Raw genomic sequence first — 22512 nt, 5'->3', positions numbered from 1 at the left:
TTTCTCTAAAACAGTGCTATAGAGCTCTAGACCCAAATTTCCCCCTAAATTTGGTTTCAGGACCATTGTGAATGTTAAAGAGAATATTTTTTCTTCTAAGATAGAGTGCTGCAAAGAAATAATCAAAATACAGACCCCTTTTGATTTTGGCAACACGCCAAATTTTTTTCTATTGCCAAAATCAAACCATGCCAAAAATGAACGGTTCTTTTTTATGAACTAATGAACTAGTTTTAGTCCCAAGTCGTTTGAAGTGTCGCTTGATGAATATGGGCTGACGACCTAGATACTTAATGTTACCACCCGAACCAAAATACTTTCCTTTAGGAAGATGTTGAGCTTAAATTGGATAAATCAAGTAAACTACAAAAGTAAAACGAGCTCAAATCAAACATAGCTTCAAAATAAAAATATAAAATTATTGTAGTCCTACGTCAACTGAGGACGTTTAGGAAACTTCGTGGCTTTCGAAGGGGTGCGATTTGTAGCAGGCTGAGTTTCTTTGGAACAAATCTGGACTTATCAAAATAAACAATCAAGAGAACGTAGGTTGCAAATTTATCATAAAACATAATTAGAATGAAGAAAGTAGTATTTTAACACGTTTAATATTCAAGTCAAAATAATAGTTTTGTTTTCGAGTACAAAATTATTTTTTTTAAACAAAGTAGGTATAATCAAAACAAACCTACTGTTATTGATTAATGTAATAAAAAACACCAACTTGGTCTTTAGTTTCTTTTTCAATATTCCCTTTTTATTTGAGCCAATCAAAATAACGAATGTATGTCATCGGAGTAACTATTCACAATCTATTTTACATAAACTGTATTTACCTGTTCCATGTTACGTAACTCCGTGACAGAAAAAAATCTAACCAATAGCGAGGGCTTTAGATCATAATTTCCGTATTGCCTAATTCTTCGTCCGTCGGTAGAACGATTTGAGACGGATCGATGAAATCCTTACTGATCGGTTCTAGTCCGGCTGCTTCACGGCGTCTCAGCTCCAGGTATCCTTCCCGTTGAGCCCAATCACGTAGCTGCGGATCCGGCAGATAGGCCCAGTAGAAACTCCCGAGCACCAGGCAGAGGGTAACGGAGAAAAAGAACGATGCATTTGTTGCACTTCGATCATTTGCTTCGTTCCTCTGGTCGAATCCGTAGCTTACCCAATTCTTTTTCACGGCAGTCGTAGAGGCGGCTGCTGGTTCAGCTGGTTTTGTCGTCTTCTTGCTGGTTACGTCGATGGTGGCTGCATCGCGGTTTTTCTGCGACGATGAAATCAACCGTGCACTGCGTGCAGAATGTTGGATCAAGTTTCGCATCAGCAGAACATTGCTGCTCAATCGGATCAACCCGGACATTGCACAGGGAGGCTTATTTTGCGGACTAAAATACTTCTTTGCGAATAATTTTCTTCGGCGTTCGGCAGTGCACAATGTTTTGATCGATTTGGCGTTTTGAAGTATACCGAATGTGATCTAATGCCAAAGAGTGAAATGAAAGACGTTTCAACTGTTTTTTCTTTCTCGCCTTCTTCAAACTCGACAATCGTTTAGTGCTCTTGTGTGAGACTCGTTTGGCCGAAGAGGCAGAACATCAAATTTTCAGCTTGACATGAATCTGCGTTTCGACCGTTTTGACGTTCGAGGCAAAATTTATGCTAGTTTTCGTAGTTTCATTTCGCTGTGCGAGACGTCAAAAACGGGAATCTTGTGTAGTGAAAATTTTTGTTCATTCAACTCATCGTCGGACATGAAACAGAGTGGAAAGCAGCATTAGTGTGTGGCAAATAAAAATCAAAACTCGTGCGATTCAGTGTATTTTCACTTGATTTTTGCTGGTAAACTGATTTCAACTGTTAGTTGACTGTCCTGTTTTATTGGGACGAAAAAGAAAAGCTTGAAATTGTTTCTATTAGGTTAAAAAGAAATAATTGGAAAATAGGGCAGCGTGAGCTGTTCTACGTCGTGTGTGTGTGTTGTTTGTGGTGGGAAAGAAAAACCAACAGCTCATCAGGCGCAGAGGGGCTCCCCAGCGCAGCAGCCAGCGACTACAGTTCGAACAGTCTGGCGGAAAGGTGCGACGGATCAGACTAGTGTGTAAACAGAAGACGGACGCAGTGAGGTACTGAAAAGAAAAATAGATCATCGGAAAATCCCCCTGTGACGATAGGGAGGAAAAAGTTTTGGTATAGTGCTGCAGCTGAAAAAGGACTGCTATCAGGTTTGTTTCTACCATGGCCGATCAAAATGAGAAAATTCTGCATCGGTTACTACAGATTGATGGCAATAACGAGTGTGCAGACTGCGGAACGAGAAGTGAGTATATTTATTGAATAATTACGCCCAGTGCTGATAAAAGTCATTTTCCCGAGCAAAATTCTTCGGAAATTACAGCCAATCATTTTCAATTTTCACTTCCAATGATCGCAGCACTCTTTCAGATACACTAGATTTTCGTCCTAGTAACGTGCTGTTATACTCAGATGAAATAAATCGCGCGCATCGTTCACGGTTACGGAATAAAATTGACGACAAATCCAACCAAATGATCTTCACTTCAAAGCGAAAAAGAAAAACAAACAGTCCACTCAACCAAAATGAACCTCACCGAGACACTTTTTCACTGACACTGACCGATGCCTTGACTATCTTCGTTAACTGATAAACTGATTTTTTTGTCTTGCTTCCATCGCATGAAATATAATGAGGTGTTTTGACAGTTCACTTTCATGCAAAAAGCGGGAAGGGAGAACTCTGAAAGGATTGTAAAAAAATAACGTTTATGGATGCTTTTTTTCACTTTCACTCAAGAGTGTCAACAAATATCAACCCTGATTACGCCATTATGTGGCAGTGAATGGGAAAGGCAATAGAATGACTGAAAAATGAAAACAGTTAAATCTCGTGTCAGTAGTGGGTTACTAGTGGCTTTTGGGCTATTCAGGTCGCAGTGCGTGACACTTTCCATAAGCCATTACCTGGGAGTAAATTTTGCTATAGTTTGCATAAAAGTTTACCTGACTTAATGCAAAGTTTGTTTGCTTGCTTCGATAGCTAGCTGCTAGCTGATATGCTGTCCCGACTCTGCGATGGTGTCAAAACTAGTTCTTACAGTAGCTGTTGTCGATTGGAATGAAATGAGTACCTAGTTCTGATGATTGCAGTAAAAAACAATTCATTTGACTTACATTAAGTTCAAATGAAAAGTAGTAACAAAAAATGTAGGCTTTGATGTAGTTTGATCAAGTTCGCTGAAATTCAGGATTTTATATTATATATCAATTAGAAAAATAGAAGCGAATTGTTACCGAAAAACAAAATGCATAATTATATGTGTTATGAAAATGAATGATAACCACAAAACTAGTTTAAACTATGCTTGTATTGATGTATGGAAACAGCGTCACCCATCAGTGTGAGGTGTGCAGTGGTGTGGGTAGATAAAAATAACAATTTGAATGAGCAAAACAAATGCGACACACAGAGTGTGGGCTTATCGGGAATCGGAATAGAAATGAAAACAACAGCGCAGTGAACCTCGAAAACAACAAACGCAAGGGCGCGCACGGAAGCTTCGTCATACTTGTCGGTTGTATCCCCATCATCTATCAGCTCCCCGATTGTTCTTACTTCCACCGGTTGGTCGGTTGTTTGTGGAGGTGAATGCACTCCATCAGAATATTTTGTATTACTCTATGCGTACTCCGCTCGTATGCTTAACGTTGCCGTCTTCTTACTTTTTTTCGCAGCTCATTATAGCCGTGCTGCGTATATCAATACCGGAAAAATTTTAATTCTGTACATATTCTGCATGTATGATTTCGCTACACTAAATTGATAGAAAAAATTGCTCTTGTTAACATAATAATCGTGTATAAAATTGTCAATGTCATTCATTTTGTTTCAATCCATTCAAATGCCCAAAAAAACAATCATTTGATTAAAAGTTTTTTGTTAAAATTAGTAAGTCTTGAAAAATCTATTTTTGCGAAATTTTTATTTTCGCAACATGAGCTACAGAATAAATAAAGCAAAATAGCACTGTTTCGCGAACTAACATTGCTCTTTTCGTTTAAGCTGAGCTAAATATTTCGAATAGAGAATCCTAAACTGAAAATGCATTACAATTGTTCCTATTTGGGCATGTTATGTTTCCCACTAATCATTAAAGTCTTTTAGGAACTATCTAAAAAGAAATTGTCGAATTCGGAATCAAAGTTCATGTCATTTAAACTCTATCGACGATTTCGAATGGTGTGTGGTCGTACAAGCTTTGTTCCTAATCAGTAATTTCAAAGTACGCATCAAGCATACCTTCCCTTACAACGAATAACAAACACACAAAAAAAAAACAACAAGAAAAATTAATTCTCATCCGCAGTCTAAAACAAAACCCGATAATGCTCTGCCTAAGTGTGTTGTTTTCTTTTTTTCTTCGCAGATCCCGAATGGGCCTCTTACAACATTGGCATTTTCCTGTGCACTCGATGCTGCGCCGTCCATCGAAACATGGGCGCTCACATAACGAAAGTAAAGCACCTGAAGTTAGACAAATGGGAGGATAGCCAGCTCGAGCGGATGATCGAAGTCGGCAACAAAGCGTCGAAGCTAAAGTACGAACACCGAGTCCCTGCCTGCTATCGACGACCGAAGGAAAATGATCCTCAGTACGAAGCCTATAATTTGTTACCAATCAACATATTTTCACATTTATACTTACACTTTCAGAGTTCTCATCGAACAGTGGATCCGTGCCAAGTACGAACGGCTTGAGTTCTGTATGAACGAACGACCCATTTACACCTCCGGCCATATGGAAGGCTTCCTGATGAAGCGCGGCAAAGAGGATAGTCGCTACCAGCTGCGCAAGTTTGTTTTGTCCGAGGCGGACGACACACTGCGTTACTACGTCAAAGAAAAACGTGAACCAAAGGCAATCCTAAGAATTTCCGACCTGAATGTTGTATACGCACCAGCCAAGCTGGGAAACCCCAACTCTTTGCAGTTAACTTTCATGAAAGACGGCACAACGCGGCACATTTATGTGTACCATGATGAACCGAAGGAGATTAACAACTGGTATATGGCGATACGGTGCGCGAAACTGCATCGACTGCAGATAGCTTATCCCAGTGCTGCTGAAAGCGACCTGATGGATTATTTAACGCATGACTTCGCTCGTGAAGGTTGGTTGCTGAAAACTGGACCTCGAACAACTGACAGCTATAAAAGACGTTGGTTCACGTTAGATGACCGTAAGTTGATGTACCACGATGATCCGCTGGACGCCAATCCGAAGGGTGAAATTTTCCTGGGCAATCAGTTAGATGGCTACAGTATTCGAATAGGCGCACCGGTTGGTGCCAAAGATCAAGGCTTCAGTTTTACACTTTTCACTCCGGAACGGACGTACAATCTCTCGTCACATAGTGAGCAGGATCGAGACGAGTGGATGACGGTGATTCAAAGGATACTGGAAAGACCACTAAGCCCCCAGGACAGTTCAAGTTGGTGTTAAAGCAAAGATGAATTATATAGCAATGTACATGTGTTTGTTTATCTTTTTCAGTTTCGGCGCGACTCATCCGAAAACGTGGTGGAACCAATTCGATAAATATTTTTACCGGCAGGTAATAATTTTTGAATTTGTTTATTAATTTAGTTGGATAAGTTTTAGCGAACTAGAGGATGCGGATTGTGAAAGCAAGATTTATATCCAATATTAATGCAGCTAATGTAGAAGATAGTTCTTCGCGCTCAGTGCTAACGCAGGCAGAAGTACGAATATCGTGCGAAAGAAGGTTATACCAACAATGTATATTTTTTATTCGAATGTCTTCAACCTGTAAGTTGGGCAGAAGGATGTAAGTCACACCCTTTAGTTTCGAAAAACATAAACCTCCTCTTGCTTCTAGCCGTGTTCGTAAGTAATGTATAAAACAACTGCACGATTATTTACTCCTTATTAACGCTTCACCCATGCAGTTGAAACGGGGTAAGGAGAGGTGTATAATCATCTTAACATAACCTTTATAGTCACGCATATACACATGCGCAGGGATAGGCAATGCACACTCAAATACAAACACATACAGGTGCAGCATGATATGCACCGAGTAGCAAATAATTCATATCCTTTTAATATCAGCTCTTTTGGTTTTCCCTCTTAGACCAGAAGACTTTTTTTCTCTTCTTATTAATGCCTATAGGATTAGTTTATTGATCGCTTTCAAAGCGAAATACATTTACGTGAAAAGAGCATAACGCAATTAATTTATTTGACATGGCTATAGAAGTAAGTTGCTATAAGAAACCGAGATTTACACGGCTTTCTTAATTCACTGTTTATGAAACAGTATGCTAACCAATTTCCTAGCAATCAAGAACATTGAGCCGGTAGCTCACATACGGACTTAGCATACACACTCACACTGCCTGTTTGTTCCTCTGGTTAGGGGTCACAACTTTTAATCCATAGTTTGTCCCAAAGAGCCGGAAAAATACGAATTATTGATAGTAATATATTTTGTACAAAACTTTACATCTCCCACCCCAACTATAAGAGTAGAAAATAACGATGAGGTCGATTTTCTACCTGTGGATATGCTGCTAGACAACATTTATTATTGAATCTATATTTTTTACCACCGAAATATGCTGTTCATATGGGACTTTTTGGCATTGATTTCTCGTGTATCTTGTGTGCACGGCAGTTGGTTAGCGAATTAAAGTTCTATTACACAGGTAGCCTACAGACTTGTCATCCTTTTAATGATTTTTCAAAAACTTTAAGTTATGCGTGGAATAAAATTATTTATAGTATTTTCTAGCGGTAATAGAGGAGATAGGTCATGTTGCTGCTCGTACCGAAACTTGATAAGTCTATGTTTCCTCAAACTAAGATTATGAGTTATGTAAATGTAAAAAAATCTACCCAGATCCAATTGCGACAAACTAAAATAGCCACAGAATTGAACGTTACAATATAAATGGAATTTGCAAAAAATAGGCCCCGATTGTGTTTTATGATGCGATTTGAAATATATGAAATCTTAAAATCTGCACCAGAAACGCAACCGTCATGAAAGAATGAGTTATTTTGTATGATGGAACATGTTTAAATATGTTTAATACCTTTAAATGTGTCAGTCGCAAATTGACCTGTACACTAAAACTCAGGAGCGAATTAGCAAAATTTTGTCTATGCATTTATTTTTAAATTATTGCCCGTGGAAGAATGTTAATCTCGTGCGACAGTCACCATATCTTTGAATATATTAGAAAATAATTTCATCGTTTACGTTAGACTGCATCATTGGCATAACCATTTATTGTGCTGTAATAGGTTTTGGCTACAAGTTGATTATAATGTTTGTATTCTAAAATTCAATGATTAGTTCCTATGATTATAGCTTAATTTACATTATGCACTAAACGTTTTGTTTCTACTGTCTATACCTATTGTCTTTACCGTTTTCGGTATATGTTACAATAGCACAGTGTTGATTTTGAAAACTTTCGAAAAACTCGCACGTACTGGGAAAAAAGTCGTGGTGTCGCACATTTGACATTTTCGTGCTGTCACGCAAAATATGCGAACACTGAAAAGATTAATCTGTTAAGTAATGGAGAGTTGTGCAGCAAAAACTTCAATAGAAGCCAATACAGATATAACCAGAAAAAAAACTATGATACCGTAACATTTTATGCGGGGCCCTTTTTTTGGGTTTACTTCGAAGTTTTATTTGTGATATTTCATTGATTCAAATTCTTTCTGTTCTCGTGATATATTTGAACATCATTTTGAACTAAATGACAAAATTTTACAGCTTTCAATGGCATTATTTGACAATTCGGTAAATCGATTCATCAAAATTTGCCAGCTCTTCTCTGTTTGTTATTGGTTGAGTTTATTATATTTATAAATTTATGCGACAAAAAAAAAACCAAAAAATAAAACTATTACGGCAATACAAACTGGATCTGGAAAAAACGATTGATCAAATAAATGCGTGTGTAATGTTTAAGACTACCATAATCTAATAGATGATAAGCAAGTAGATAGACAAATAAAGTAAAATTGTACTACAGGTTCACAACTAGCAACAGCATAAGAAAATTTGGACAGATTGGTTTCATCTTGTAGTGGTAGTAATTATTGTATCTACATCGGTTCAACCTTTGCACTGAACAGTAAGCTTACCTTACGTTCGTCTAGTTGAAAAAATAAAGTGAATCTAGTTTATTTTGAAATATTAGCGTCACCAAATCACCAAATAAAACTGAATGAACTTAGCAGCACTCGCATAAGTAGAAGAAACTGTTCGGTCGGTACCATCACTAATAAGCTAGCACTTTTTCATTTTCGAACAGTTGTTATAAGTACATATATTCAAACAAATGGAATGCAAATTTCGACGCATATTGGTATATTTAGTTTCCGCGCTCATTGATGAAACGCTAGAACTAACTAAGGAAAGGGGAATAATCTGCCAAATATAGCTAAGAAACGGGGCTTAATTATGAGAATAACACAAAAAAATATCGTGCTACTAGTAAGAACTGTATCGTAATATGTAAATTAAAGAGTGCCGCTACCAAGCACGTGTAATAGCTCTGATTAGGTTAAACATCATTTGAAAACAAGAGACTAAACCGGGTCAACATAGCGAGAAATTATGAAGACTAGAAACGATTTAAACATAAGAGTAATCCTTCAACTAAATTCTGCTAGCGCCGATATGGCTTGATTTGCTGAGAAACTTCCTTTTTCACCCATTCGATCCATGCTTCGTCCACCGGTCGTTCGAACGTGACCTCTTGGAAAACTGCCACCCGTTTGATTTTTCTAAAGCCCATCTTTTCGAACATCTGCATCGCCCTGGTGTTTGTATCTTTCGTTATCGCTCTGTACCTACAGATGTGCAGGTAAGTGACCCCGAATAGGAGCATCAACAGGGTGGATTCCCAACCGTAACGCTTTCCCCGGGCTGGTTGTTCGGCTATCATGATTTCAATCTCCCCTGTTTTTACATTATCTTCTCCATCACCGTCTAGTATAAAAATGTTGGTATCACCAATGAGAGCCTGGATTTCATCGCCAGTATGGTCAAACTTGGTTTTGTCGAGGATCAAGAAGGTACATTCTGCCGAAAATAAGATGCTCGCAGTGAGCCGTTGTTTATTTGCAAAGATAACCTTTCATTCTACTTACTGTCCTCATCATCCCGCCAGGATTTTTGCATTTCATATTCCTCATCCAGTGACAGAGGTTCTGAGGCCGTCAATTGTTGCAGTTCCTCGCTTTTCATCCACTGGTGGTATTTTTCGACGTGCTTTCTTTCGTATGGCACCAGAACTACATTGGTTCCGACGATTTGCAGGTTTTCGTTCAACTTCATGCTTCGATGTGCTGAAGAAGAGTATTGGAATACAGTCAGCGCTATGAAATTCTGTTGCTTTAGAGATTGGATTATTTGAAAATGTGATCGATTATTGGGAATTAGAAATGGCTATCAGAAAGTCAAACGAATCAATTCGATTATGCAAAAAGTGTGTGATAAATTCAATTTCAAATTTCTTGTTTTATCTAATTGCAAATTTCTTAAGTTTGGTTCTCGGAAAAATATTTTCCCAAACGGCGTGCATTCTCTTTGTGACGCATCGAGAGTGCGTACGTAGGATTTGTTTAATAACCTCAAAAATTGTTTTGTTTCATTGTTTTATTCGAATCGACTTTTTCCCCTTTTATTCATTCAAAAGGCCGCCATTTTCTGAAAAATGAAAGTATCGAAAAATCCCTATGTAAAAGAGTAGATCACGCTCTCACGAAAAAGTAAAAATATTTTTTAGTCTAGCACAAGGTGAACTAAAGTTATGTTCCCCGTCGTGTGACTGGACCTTTAAAGACATTAACCAGCAAAAACTAGCGAAATATGAGAGAGGTTTCCTACGAGGATGTCAAATATTAGAGCTAATAAGCAAATTTATTTTTGATGTATTGCAAAGTGTTCAATAAATAAGATTGTCATCTTCAAGAGAAAAAAAAGCTGAATGAAAAGAAACATTTATAATTGCTCACAAATTTCAAAGATCACTGCTCAAATACCTTTCTTCAGTTGTGCCAATTTGGTGAGACATGCATCTCGCCAGGCTCGTCGCTCTGGCAGCTTATCCAGGGGAACCATTTCCTCCAGTTCTTTTGCCACCTGTTGAGCTACCTTGCCCTCCATTTTGGGTGTTGGACCCATGGTTTCACTCACTGCGAAGATTGTTTTGCTGTATCGATCACAGTAGCTCAGCATGCCTTCGGCATTCAAATGGGCCGTCTCCAGTGGACCCAAAAATGCGTATCGCATTCCTAATCCATCTGACATCACACTATCAATGTCTTGCACGTTCAGGATTCCATCCGCTACCAGGCGCCAGGTTTCGTTCAGGATAGCGTACTGAATACGATTAAGGGCAAATCCTTCGATCTCTCGTGAAAGAGTCACTGGCTTTTGACCAATTTCCGTCATAAGTTCACGTGTTTTTCCAACGAACTCTGGTCTTGTCCAAGGGGCAGGTACTATTTCCACCAGTGGAACGTAATAGGGTGGATTCACGGGGTGGGATACCAAAACCTGCGAATAAAATATTTCTTTAATTTTTTTCTCATCCTCACTCTAGCTATAGTTGAACATACCTGATCCTTATGCTTCATATCCTTACTGAAGAGGGATGGAATAAACGTACTGGTGGAGCTAGAAATGATCGTGTTCGATCCAACCACAGCGTCTAGATCTTTATACAGTTTTTTCTTCAGCTCCAAGTTCTCCGGTACGCATTCCTGTAGTAGCAAAGCCCCATCGACTGCCTCTTTCAGTTGATGTGATCCCCGGATGCACGAAAACTGTTCGGTTGCAGTCAGTGACCCACGCAGCAATCCATTCTTCTCAAGGTTGTTCAGCTCCTGTTGCGTTTGCTGGAGGGCTTTCTCCACCACTTCTGGGATTATGTCGAAAATGGTGACTTGGTATCCAACGCCAGCAAACAGCATAGCCCATGATCGACCGATCAGTCCGCTGAAAGGCAGTTGAGGGTATCAAGGAAAGGATATGATTAGTGATTGAGGCTTGAAACGAAATTTGCTGTTAACAAGATGACTCTTTTTAGAAACTTGGTCTTTATTTAAAAGCTAGTCTCTATAAAACCTCTAATTTCAACTAACGGTCTCTAAAGTCTCTTTTTTGGCCTCTTAACCACCTGACAATTACTTCATGAACTAATTATATTCTTTTGTCCTATGACTTACATTTTAAGTTATAAAATAGGCAAAGTATATGATTTTTTCGAGGATGCGAATAATGAACACGGCTTGAGGATGTGATTAAAGCACAGAAAAAATTGCATAGGAATTTTTTCTCGGTCTAAATCACATCCTCAGCCCGTGTACATTGTAGGTGATCCTCAAAAATATCACATACAGTACCTGGGTACAATTATTGGTGACTTTTACGAAAATACGTATATTCTCACAAAACCGATCAATTTGCATTAGCCACCGTTTTTTTAACTCAGTTGTAACCTTATTTAACCGATAGGAATGATTTAAAGTTGCAAGTGTCACAAAAAAACAATAATTTTGCTTGGTGCATTAAACGGAGTGACCCACAGTTGTAATAATGATACATTTTGCGGTGCACAACTGTGGGTCAGTTCATTTTTCGGCTATTTTCATTACTTTTGCATGACAATATATCAAGACTGAAGAAAATAACTTATTATCAAGCATTTACAACAATAAAATAACTTTTGTGCTGTATTTTGACGATTTTATAGACTAAACGATTTCGAATGTCAAAAGTGTGTCTTTTGCTATTTAAGTGACATTTTTCTTCCCAACCGATTTACACACATTAGCTGCACTGCCGTTCCACGTATAATTGTCCCATTAATTGTTACATTTTGGTCATTTTTACTTTTCATCACCAAACGTTATTTTTTGACGTAAATTTCCAGGAAAATACTTCAACAATAATTTTTTGTTCTAATGATGTTTCAAAAAATACCAAGTCTGTTTGTCCCATTGTTGAGTTTCCACGCATAACTGTCCCGCTAGAGTAATCTCCACAATAAGTTAATTATATATCATTATTATGAATCGTAGGGTTGGTTCAGAAATACTTAAAACTAGACGTTAGGAACTTCTAAAGATGGTGGAGGGGAGGAGGGAGGTCTTCTTTCTTAAAGGGAGGGGCATTATTTTAAAATAAAATAGCTATCCTTCGAACAAACTACACATCATATGGAATTTCAATCATAAAAACGGAAAAAATGTGAAACAAAACACATTGAAAGCCCAAGAAACTAAGAAAATTTCTTCTATTGTTAATCAGTCGTAGGTACTTCATGTCTTTGTTGACAAACTTCCGTAGAAACTCAATTTATTTGCTGAAACTGTATGAAGCATTGACAGCAATGCTTGCCTACGTTTTGCGGTAATCCCTCGAGGAGACTTTTGAAACACAAGGTTTTCGTACAGTGTAAAATTGTTATCAGAGAACTTCTTTTTATTTCTTGGTAGGTTGCCAATAATCCGAGTTTTGCCGTCCACGGAATCTGATGCGCTGATGAGACCTAATTCGTTGAATTCATCATCACTGTCATCACTTCTGTATACTTGCAACATGGCCAACGCATTAATTTTCGGTTCTGAGCGAAACTTCCGGTAATTATTTGAAAAATCATGCAGAAAAATGTGAAAAAGACCTTACTGTATTCGTAAGACAGTTAGTAATTCAGAGTTTCCGTTCCCGTCATTGAAATTATCGTGTTTGATTAAAACTCAGGATTGAGACCCGTGTTCTTCGACTGATGAAAATAGTGACCCCTGATTATGCCGTTCCTTACCCTATGTTTTTATCTTCAAGGAGTTGCTGCTGTCATATAATGTAACGCGATAGATAAACTAAATAGTCTAAATGAACTTTTATGTGATGAATCGTCTGTTAGTAACCTTTATTGGCTTACCATGAAAGTTTTGCCTGTTTTCTTTATAGTTCGTGGGTTTACCAGAAAAGATTATGACTGTCGACTAGGTTCTCAATAATATGAACATATGTTTGCAAAGAATTTGTAGTACAAAACTTTTTAATGAAAAAAATCATGACCGTCAAAGAGAATTTCTGGTCTCTCGCCATCTTAGAATTCAAAATGGTGCCTGGGGTCGATTTTTGGCTTCTGTGCATCATTATGGTTCCGGAAATACCCATATTGGGTGGTATATGATCACTTTCGGCTGTTTTCCAGAAACCGGAAGTCATTTGGGATTTCAAAATGCCATGTGGAATCAATTTCCGGCCACTGGGCATTATTCTGACTCTGTAAAAACTCATATAGTGTGGTACTTAATCATGTTCGGCTGTTTTCCAGAAAACGTAAGTCATCATCTTGGATTTCGAAATGTCATGTGAGAAGTTTCTAGTTTGGATTCAAAAATGGCGCCTGGAGACGATTTTTGACTGCTGTACAATGTAAATCATCCCGATCATTATAGGCTGTTTTCCGTAAAAATTGGTTGAAACATCTGTTTCATTTGTGTGGGAGACTCCCCTCTCCCCTTGCAGAGTATGAAAGGGTGTCATTTACTTGATTAGTTCCCATGAAGACATTTGTGTTTGATTTGTATGGGAGCCGTCCCTTCCAGAAAAGGAAAGGATACCTAATCATCATACAAATATTTCTTGCTACAGAAAATCTTCATTTGCCAAAGTTAGTTTTCTTTGCGTGTCTAGTTCTTCGGTTGTGCAGAAATAAGTGTTTCATTTGTATGATAACCCTCCTCTCCTGAAGGCGGAAGGGTGTCGAACCAGCATAAAAATATTTCTTGCTCTCAAAAACCTTCCGATGCCAAATTTCGTTTCATTTACTTGATTAATTCTTGAGTTGGGCATTTGAAAAAGAATTCTTCTGGAAGTGAGGTGAGGCGAGCCTCCATGAAAATAATGTTTGTCTCCAAAAACCTCCATATGCCAAATTTATTTTTATTGGCTTGATTGGTTCTCGAGTTGTGCAGAAATTTGTGTTTCATTTGTATGGGAACCCTCCTATTCAGACGAGGGAGGGGTCACGAACTCTCCTAATCAGCTTTTCCGGCCTCAAGAACAAATACATACAAATTTTTACGCAGATCGACTCAGTAGATCCATAGATTATATAGATTAGACAGACAGATAGAACTACATTTTTACATGTTTAGATTGTTACACTAAGCCTCCGTGACAGAAGCTTCGTAACAGAATGATTATTAAGTCTGTTTGATTGGCAAATGCAAAATTGCGGATTCGAAACTCAGTGGAACTCAGCTTATTTAAAAAATTAGCGACTTTAGTATGGGTTTCGCACAGACCATATTTTCTCCTTCATTTCTTAACATTTATATAAAGAGCGTCATCTTTTGTGTCAGTATGTTGAAATTTGGATTGATTTTTACAGGTAAATTTTGATTACCGACGAAACTTTTTATATCAGCTGCTGCTTTGGTTGTTCGAGACTCTAACTTTATTGTATACTAGTATCTGCTTTTGAATTATTTATGTTCTAAACCGAACCCTGTACCTACGTGTTAGGGAGAATTTTAACAGTGGTGCTTATTACGGGAGTCACTTCACGGTGAAATATATTTCACTCTCACGCTCACTTCACTTTTTTAGACCTATTCCCGATTCCACCTCAAGTGAGGTGACAAAAATCACCTCCGTAGAGTGAGATTGACAGTGAAGTGAAATTGAGAATAGGACAAGTGAAATGAGATTGTTTCAAGCTCAAAAATTTCTAAGTCGTTTTTTTCGTTTTCTAGATAACACCAGATCTAGACGTGTTCTGCATTTCTAAGACATTCGGCATAAAAAAAAATGTTTTTTTCGTTATCGAAAATTTCCTGAACTAGTTTGCATTTTTTTTCATCGGGCAAAAAAATGAAAATTTTACCGCTTTAAGGCACGGATCAAACTCTGATTCGCTTCGTTACTGAAGAATAAATCCAATATTTACCATTAGATCACAAATCAATCAACTTTAAGACTTAGGGCAGCTTCGTGGAATCATTTCACCGTTCAAAATGGTCGTGAAATAATTCCACGCGAAACGTCGCTTTTTCCGTTCTCACTTCACTGATATGACACTCATAGGTGCTTATTACGGAAGTCACTTCACGGTGAAATATATTTCACTCTCACGCTCACTTCACTTTATTAAACCTATTCCCGATTCCACCTCAAGTGTGGTGACAAAAATCACCTCCGTGGAGTGAGATTGACAGTGAAGTGAACTTGAGAATAGAACAAGTGAAATGAGATTGTTTCCCAGCTCAAAAATCTCTAAGTCCCAGAAAGTTGTTTTTCCGTTTTTTTAGATAACACCAGATCTTGACGTTTTCTGCATTTTTAAGACATTCGGCATCAAAAAAAAAAAAATGTTTTTTTCGGTATCGAAAATTCCCTGAACTAGCTTGCATTTTTTTCATCGGGCAAAAAAATGAAAATTTGACCGCTTTAAGGCACGGATCAAATTCTGATTCGTTTCGTTACTGAAGAATAAGTCCAATATTTATCATTAGTTCACAAATCAATCAACTTTAAGACTTATGGCATCTTCGTGGAATCATTTCACCGTTCAAAATGGTCGTGAAATAATTCCACGCGAAACGTCGCTTTTTCCGTTCTCACTTCACTGATATGACACTCATAATAACCCAGATTCCGCGGCAGATGTCACTTTGCGACGTTCTTCTCACTTACGTGAGTCCCGTAATAGGATTTTGTTCACTTCACTCTGATTTCACCGTGAAGTGACTCCCGTAATAAGCACCATAACCCAGATTCCACGGCAGATGTCACTTCGCGACGTTTTTCTCACTTACGTGAGTCCCGTAATAGGATTTTGTTCACTTCACTCTGATTTCACCGTGAAGTGACTTCCGTAATAAGCACCAGTATCTTTATTAGCAGCACATCCTTATTGTCGAAGGTAATTGGAATAAGAGTAAGAAACGGCTTAAGCTAAGCAAAGAAAGGCCTTGGTGCTACATTCCAATTCGGACCTCGACCTTCTGTTTTTTATACACAGACTTCGCAGCCAACTGTGTAATGTGGGGCTAGCGCTAGCGATCCTACTGACACTAACAGTCTCTTCCGAGCCGAGACTCGAACCTACGACATCTGGCTTGTTAGGCCAGCTTCGTATCTCAAGATCAGCTTAGAGAGGCCGCTGAGAGGGACTAAGCTGAGCCATGGCTTAAGCCTTTTTAAATCAGTCGAAAAAACGGCCCTCAAGCTCCTAAATTTTTATCATTATCGAGAATTTCAATGACTAGGATGAATACTCTGTTTACTAGCTGTCTTACGAATAAATTAAATACCGTTTAACACAGAAAAATCTCTGAATAAACAGCAATCGAAAAAAATTAACCAAAATTGCAGCCATTCGGGTGCAGAAGGAAATCCCCTGCAAACCAGATGCAAACTGCTTAAAAGCTTAAAATAGGATCGTGGTGATTGGAATAGTGTCCCTCGATTGGAAACTTTAGTTGAGTATTGGTAAAGTTTGCTAAATAAGTTTTACAATCGGAAAAAAGTGCTGACAGAGGAAAACAAAGTGAACAAATTGATATATTTACTTATGTCTGTATTTCACCTTACACATTTCGAGTATTGTCTTAAGACACAGACGGCTCCATAGGCTGCTTAAAATATATTCCCTACTCTATAAAAAGAGTCCTCTTATCAGGTTTGATTATTAGCATCTGTCATGAAATGGGTCCTATTCAAACTCATGTTATAGGAAATATAAACTGTATTGAAAAACATGTTGAGTGACGGGAGAAAACAATCAGCACTGACATATGTAACGTAGGATAATAATCAGGAAAGAAAAAAAAATCGGGGTAATAATAAATTATAATAATAAATTAATTATGAAAATTTGACCCGATTTTGATAACTTTTTGAGCAAGAAAAAAGGTGTTAACATGTTAATTTGTATGTAAGATTTCGAATTATTAAAAATTAAACGCTCAAGGCTCATTTCAGAGTGCAATTTTTCGAAATCTGAAGTTAAGTAAATCACTTGTAGATTTTATTATTTTATTTTCCTTAAAAAAAACGATCGGCATGACTGAATTGCATAGTGCCAATATAGACTGAAGTTCATAGCATGACCTGACAATCAACTTTGCTGTTTGGAAGTTACGTTATATAACCCGAACCAGTTTCACCTAAATTTAGTTTGAGAAAGTTGAGCACTTTTGGGCTAGTCTGAGTCAAGATGTTGTTGGACAGCTTCTTAAACACAATAAAGGAGTTCCACTTACCTGCCGATGATGGCGATTTTTTCCTTTTTTAGTTTTGAAGCCATAGTGTAGGACCTTTTCTGGCAGCACAAAATAAACAAAATAAATTACACTCAATTAATTTGCTTATGCTCCAGCAACTGTTTTTCATTTGTCTCACTTGTACTGGATAATTACACGGGACGGAGAACCACCGGACGAATCTTACGTCCACACCAATTGGTAGCTGCCGATCGACTGTTTGTAAGCTGCGCGCTTTCGTAATATAGAACTGATGACGAATGAGTTGTGCAAAATATGGTATTGCCTTTCTCCTAGAAAGGTATGACAATCATTGTAAAAACCGGCTTTTGGGAATTAAAACCAATTGCTATTTGGTGCAAACATACTTTTCTTCTAGTTCTCTGGAGTGCTTTCTTGTACTTTCTATGATGATTTGGAAGCTGATGATAGTTTCTTTATTCAGCTTGAGCTCAACTTTGGTAAGCCTCAGAATTTTTGATTCTGAAGCTCTAAGGTTGTGTTACAGTTATATTAGATCAGACTTTCAGTATAAAATGTGAATATTTTGGATAATTTAAAAATTAACCCTTAGATAAATGCGCAATTCCAATGTTATTCTTAGAACATAACAATTAAAAATAATAATTTTACTTGCTTAAGTAACGTCCTGTCCCAGATAAGTGAATTGAAGGTTTTCTATGTATATTTTCTTACATATTTGTATGTGTCGCGTAAGTTGCGTCCAGCGATAAACTATTTTACTAGCGGTCAAAGAAGACGCGGGTTCATTCAGGATTATCGGTGCATTTGGTGGTATAGTTCGTACGCTTCATCAATTAATAAAATTTTTATTATTTTATATATTATTTTGTTTATACTAGGTGTGATTCAGTTACAGCAATCCGTTTTTAAATAAAGATAGTTTTGAGCAAAGTTGTAGCAGCCCACACAATTTATTTAGTATATTTAGTTTAAAAAACCTTTGTTCATTTTATCTATGTATGAATGAGCACTGTAGCTGCCCGTGTCGTTATCAGAAGCGCCAACTGTTTGCCATAACTTGTTTGATCTGCTTCTATCTTTGGTGATAAGTTGATAGTATAATAAATGGTACTCTATTTGTGAGACGATAAACGTCCCATCTGACAAGTAGCTGGTAAACAACTCTATCCGAAGAACATCATATGGTTCTAAGTGCGGTATTGAAAATTATGATCAGCACATTTACCTTTAAAAAATAAAATTGATTTTCTCTAGAAACGTCAGTACTGTAATCAATTAGATCGGTTTTCCAGACAAACGAGACTGATGTTATTGTTTACGCATGAAAGAGGATGGGTGTATGTCATTGTACATCTATAAATGCACAATATTGCAACATACGATGCGCTTGGTTATAACCGTCCAGACAATTCATTCTCTCAAGTAGAGGTTTTCGTTTGATTTTCTTATCGGCTCAAACAGTGCTATCAGCTGGTCTTTTGCTCCGAATGAGACAAGCAATTAACCCAATTTCACAGGGTTCATCGATGTTTTAATTAGGCATATGATTAGGACACAGGATGATTTGACGGACAGTAAATTAGCTACCACGCTGAAATGTCAGGCTTCAAATCAAAACTTCGCCACAGGCAATAGCGAATTCCTGATTACTTATCCGAAGCGACGCATTTTCGTTCGCTACTGAAGCTATTTAGAAGCCAAGGAAAAGTGTAACATTTCTGTGAAATTAGTAAACGATTCAATTTTTTCCTTTTCAATTTGAATGAAACGCCCCACTCTCACCCCCTCTAAGAAAGAATGACAATATTGTAGTTAGGTTAATCACAAACAACAAATCTTCTATGCAGTTAGATACACTGTTTAGTTGGTAGTAGTAGTTAAAAAAAGATTAAATCGCAAGCTTTGCAATCTACACAGTAAGAAAACTTTATGTCGAATCGCATGTAAAGAATTGCCTCCATCGCTTATGATGGAAAATTCCATAATTTTCCACGCAACTTTAAATGATATTGTACATAATTTTCAAATAAAATCGTGGTTTACGTCAGAATCAACAGGAATTTAAATGATATTGCACATAATTTTCAAACAAAATCATGGTTTACGTCAAAAGCACCTGAAATTTAAATGAGAAAATATTTTACGTGACGTGTAATATTCAGAATTTTTTACTGTGTACCGGGGCAAAACGCTCAGATGCAATGTAATATGCCCCATGTAGAAATTTCATATGCCTCTACTGCAGCTCAGCACGCGAAGCTTGAAGTCTCAGAAGTAAACGCTAAAGCAATGAAACATATCAGCCCGACTAGAGGTGAGGCATCTCGCCCAGAACTGTTGGGTAGCAGAAAGATATTACATTTTGGTAATGGTAAATGACCTATAGCTTAACATTAGTAAATGCCTTCTGTCAAATACTTTACTTGTTTACACTTTTTTTGACGTGGGGCTACGTCTTTGTTTACTATACTGGGATGCATTCTGTAAAATTGGATATAAAACTGGCAAATGTTGCGTCAGATTTCAAACGGTAATAACAGCATAACCACATGATGGATAACGATAACCAATATGTTGTTGGATAGATAAAATGTGTAACAATTTTTAACAATATGCCAATTATCACTCTAATTTCATTGCTAAGCGGTAAAATTGATAAAAAGTTTCAATAACAAATTTACGCGAACAATGACCCAATTACATGCGAGCATTCCTAGCACAGACGACGTGAATGGACACCATCCGTTCCCTGTGATATTCTCTGTATCAATATCGAAATAAAAATTGACAGAGTCCCCCCGTCCCAATAGGTCAATTTATGTTTGCTTCCATGTGCTTAGACTAATATGATGTCTCGAAGGTAAAAGTTTTCCAAAAAGTTTGAAACAATCCCCATTCTTGAACAATTTCTAAACCTGCTTTCAGAACGTAATAAAAACTGATGTCTTGGAAGAAAACATGCCGGTAAAAGCAACAGTACCATTGGAGTAAAGAACCGCAGGTCTCTCGTCGTCTATGATTGCAGCGGTACTCTTCTATTCGTACTGCAGCGGTACTATTGGTATTGCAGCGGTACACTTTTGTTCGTATATTTCTTTACGTGTGCAATCGAGAAAAAACTGCAATGCTGCTGTTGATGGTGATTGAAAGTTTATCTCATGAATATGATTACCATAAATTACTCAACAAGAATTTTAAATTTTTGCAACGGATATTCATTTAATTTTATCTTCGATATTCACTTAATAATCGTAGATAATATCGAAAGAGTAAATTCCTAAATATATACATTTATAGAAGAGTAAGAGCCTGCGCTTGTGATTTTTTCGTTTATTTGCTATGATTCATTCAGAATCTCTATTAACATTTCAGAATTATTAAATGATAAATTATTATTCTAAGCTTTACCATAATAAACGTATATTAGCTGTCTTTGTAATACAGCGAATGTAGTTGTAGGCAAATGAAAAAAACTATCAATCAAAAAACAAAATTGTAATTGTGGATTGCTACGATTTTTTGCTGGAACTTGTTAATAATTTTGTTTAAAATATCTTCTTATGTTTGCCAATTAATGAACCTTTGCAAGGGCTTCTATATTATTTTGAAAGTAAGATCCATATTATAGATTTGATTTAATCAGAGTTAAATAAGACAAAATCATTCATTATGATAACGTCAGTATTATTGGATTTGGTTTTTTAGGATATAGAGTTAAATCTGATTTTGACGCATTACGAGAAATTTTTGGTGCTTCTTCAACAAGCACGATATGCTTGTGCCTTGTCAAATACATGTTGTTTGCACACAGAAAATACTACAGGCATAATATCGTCAGATATGAACGATATTCTTTCGAATTTTGTTGAATATATTTAAAAAATTTATTTCCAGGGGAGGCTGAAAATAAAATTACGTACAGTCGCTGGGCAAACACATTGATTCTGTCTGCAGACTCTGTATATTTTAAAAAAGAAGCATATTCGACTATAAATTTATATCGAAGAAATAGATAATAAAGTTTGGGGACACCTTTTTTCAAATCTCTCAACTACTCTGTGGTGTCCCATTGTGTGTCTCCGGATAAATTTATCGCGGTATCATTAATTACACTGGTTAGGTCGATAAAACCGAGAAAACAAATTATCCTAAAAGAAACTACATTAACTACTCCTGTGGATTTTGGTGCCTCTGGTGAATGCAGAAGTGCGTCAAAAGGCCACAGAATAATTGCTCGCCGGTATGCTTGGTTTCGGTCTTTTGCTCTTTGAATGCTCAATTAGGCTATATTTTGTCAAGGAGGCAAAATTCGAACAAGTCATATATGAAGCACTAGTAGAGACACTCTATCTCTACAAAATCAAGCCGGGTTCGTCGCTACTACCGTTGCTTACCGGGAAACTCATTCAAGTCTCTGAAAAAGTTATCTTTTTCACAGAAATGTTTAAAAAGCTATAATCTGTCTGTGTTTACCAGTGTTATTATTCGAAGCAGTTTTAAAACCTGCTTAAATTTTCGCATTTGCTGCCTCTCAAAAATCACACATTCAAAAAATATATGGCTTTAACCTGATCTTTGGTAATGTTAATATTTCAGCATAAATACTCAAGATTATAGGATTTAAACAGATCTCCAGTTTGATCCGCAACATAATTTTGCATTCTCTGTGTAAATACATGTGAACGGAGAAGTACTAAATATGAAATAGTTACTAAACGAGTCGAAATTGTTATTTCGTATTGCAATACTCAGCAAGTAGGACTAATAATTCGATAGCAAATCATTTTACGTTGACATATTATCACATATCGAAATAAATGTTGACCCACCCTATTCGTTTGCACGAATAGTTTTTAAAACATAAGTGCTCATAAACCCTATAACAGTAGAATATGCTACATTCAATTTACCCCATACTTACTGAGGATTGGCTAACTCTTCGAATCTGTTTAAATTTTGGCGTTCTTCTTTATTCCTTACCAGTATGTATATTGAACTTATTGGAGATCAGATATTTATCGTAAATTTTCAATTAGTTATACCATTCCACCCGTTTTTCTGCTCACAACACGCACAACACTATCATCAAAACAACACGATTCCGTACTCTGGAACCGTACAAAAGTCTTCACTACTCATTCGGTCCGATTTTATTATTCCTTCTTCT

General features: G+C 37.1%; 3 protein-coding genes across 8 annotated transcripts; 1 reads left to right on the top strand and 2 right to left on the bottom strand.

Annotated features, from left to right (window-relative positions):
* Positions 1–813: 813 nt before the first annotated feature.
* LOC129725977 (NADH dehydrogenase [ubiquinone] 1 beta subcomplex subunit 11, mitochondrial) lies at positions 814–1849 on the bottom strand. The gene has a single exon (XM_055682475.1). It carries the CDS (start codon positions 1364–1366, stop codon positions 893–895), a length of 474 nt encoding a protein of 157 aa, XP_055538450.1. The 5' UTR covers positions 1367–1849; the 3' UTR covers positions 814–892.
* LOC129725974 (arf-GAP with dual PH domain-containing protein 1-like) lies at positions 1712–7523 on the top strand. The gene is made up of 4 exons (XM_055682471.1): positions 1712–2323; positions 4449–4674; positions 4736–5514; positions 5577–7523. The coding sequence occupies exons 1-4, from the start codon at positions 2242–2244 to the stop codon at positions 5639–5641; spliced, it is 1152 nt and encodes a 383-aa protein (XP_055538446.1). The 5' UTR covers positions 1712–2241; the 3' UTR covers positions 5642–7523.
* Positions 7524–8679: 1156 nt separating this feature from the next.
* Positions 8680–22478, bottom strand: LOC129725973 (lambda-crystallin homolog). 6 transcript variants are annotated; one of them, XM_055682465.1, is made up of 7 exons: positions 22326–22469; positions 17500–17653; positions 17361–17419; positions 10695–11073; positions 10116–10632; positions 9222–9419; positions 8680–9153 (listed from the first exon to the last, which is right to left on the bottom strand). In XM_055682465.1, the coding sequence occupies exons 3-7, from the start codon at positions 17402–17404 to the stop codon at positions 8738–8740; spliced, it is 1554 nt and encodes a 517-aa protein (XP_055538440.1). In that variant the 5' UTR covers positions 17405–17419; positions 17500–17653; positions 22326–22469; the 3' UTR covers positions 8680–8737. The 6 variants fall into 6 exon arrangements, with proteins under 6 accessions (XP_055538440.1, XP_055538442.1, XP_055538441.1 ...); XM_055682467.1 differs by having other exon boundaries at positions 17361–17414; XM_055682466.1 differs by having other exon boundaries at positions 22267–22410.
* Positions 22479–22512: the final 34 nt, after the last annotated feature.

Source organism: Wyeomyia smithii, chromosome 2, assembly GCF_029784165.1.
Source record: "Wyeomyia smithii strain HCP4-BCI-WySm-NY-G18 chromosome 2, ASM2978416v1, whole genome shotgun sequence".
NCBI classification, from domain to species: domain Eukaryota; kingdom Metazoa; phylum Arthropoda; class Insecta; order Diptera; family Culicidae; genus Wyeomyia; species Wyeomyia smithii.
This window is presented reverse-complemented; position numbering and strand designations above follow the sequence as displayed.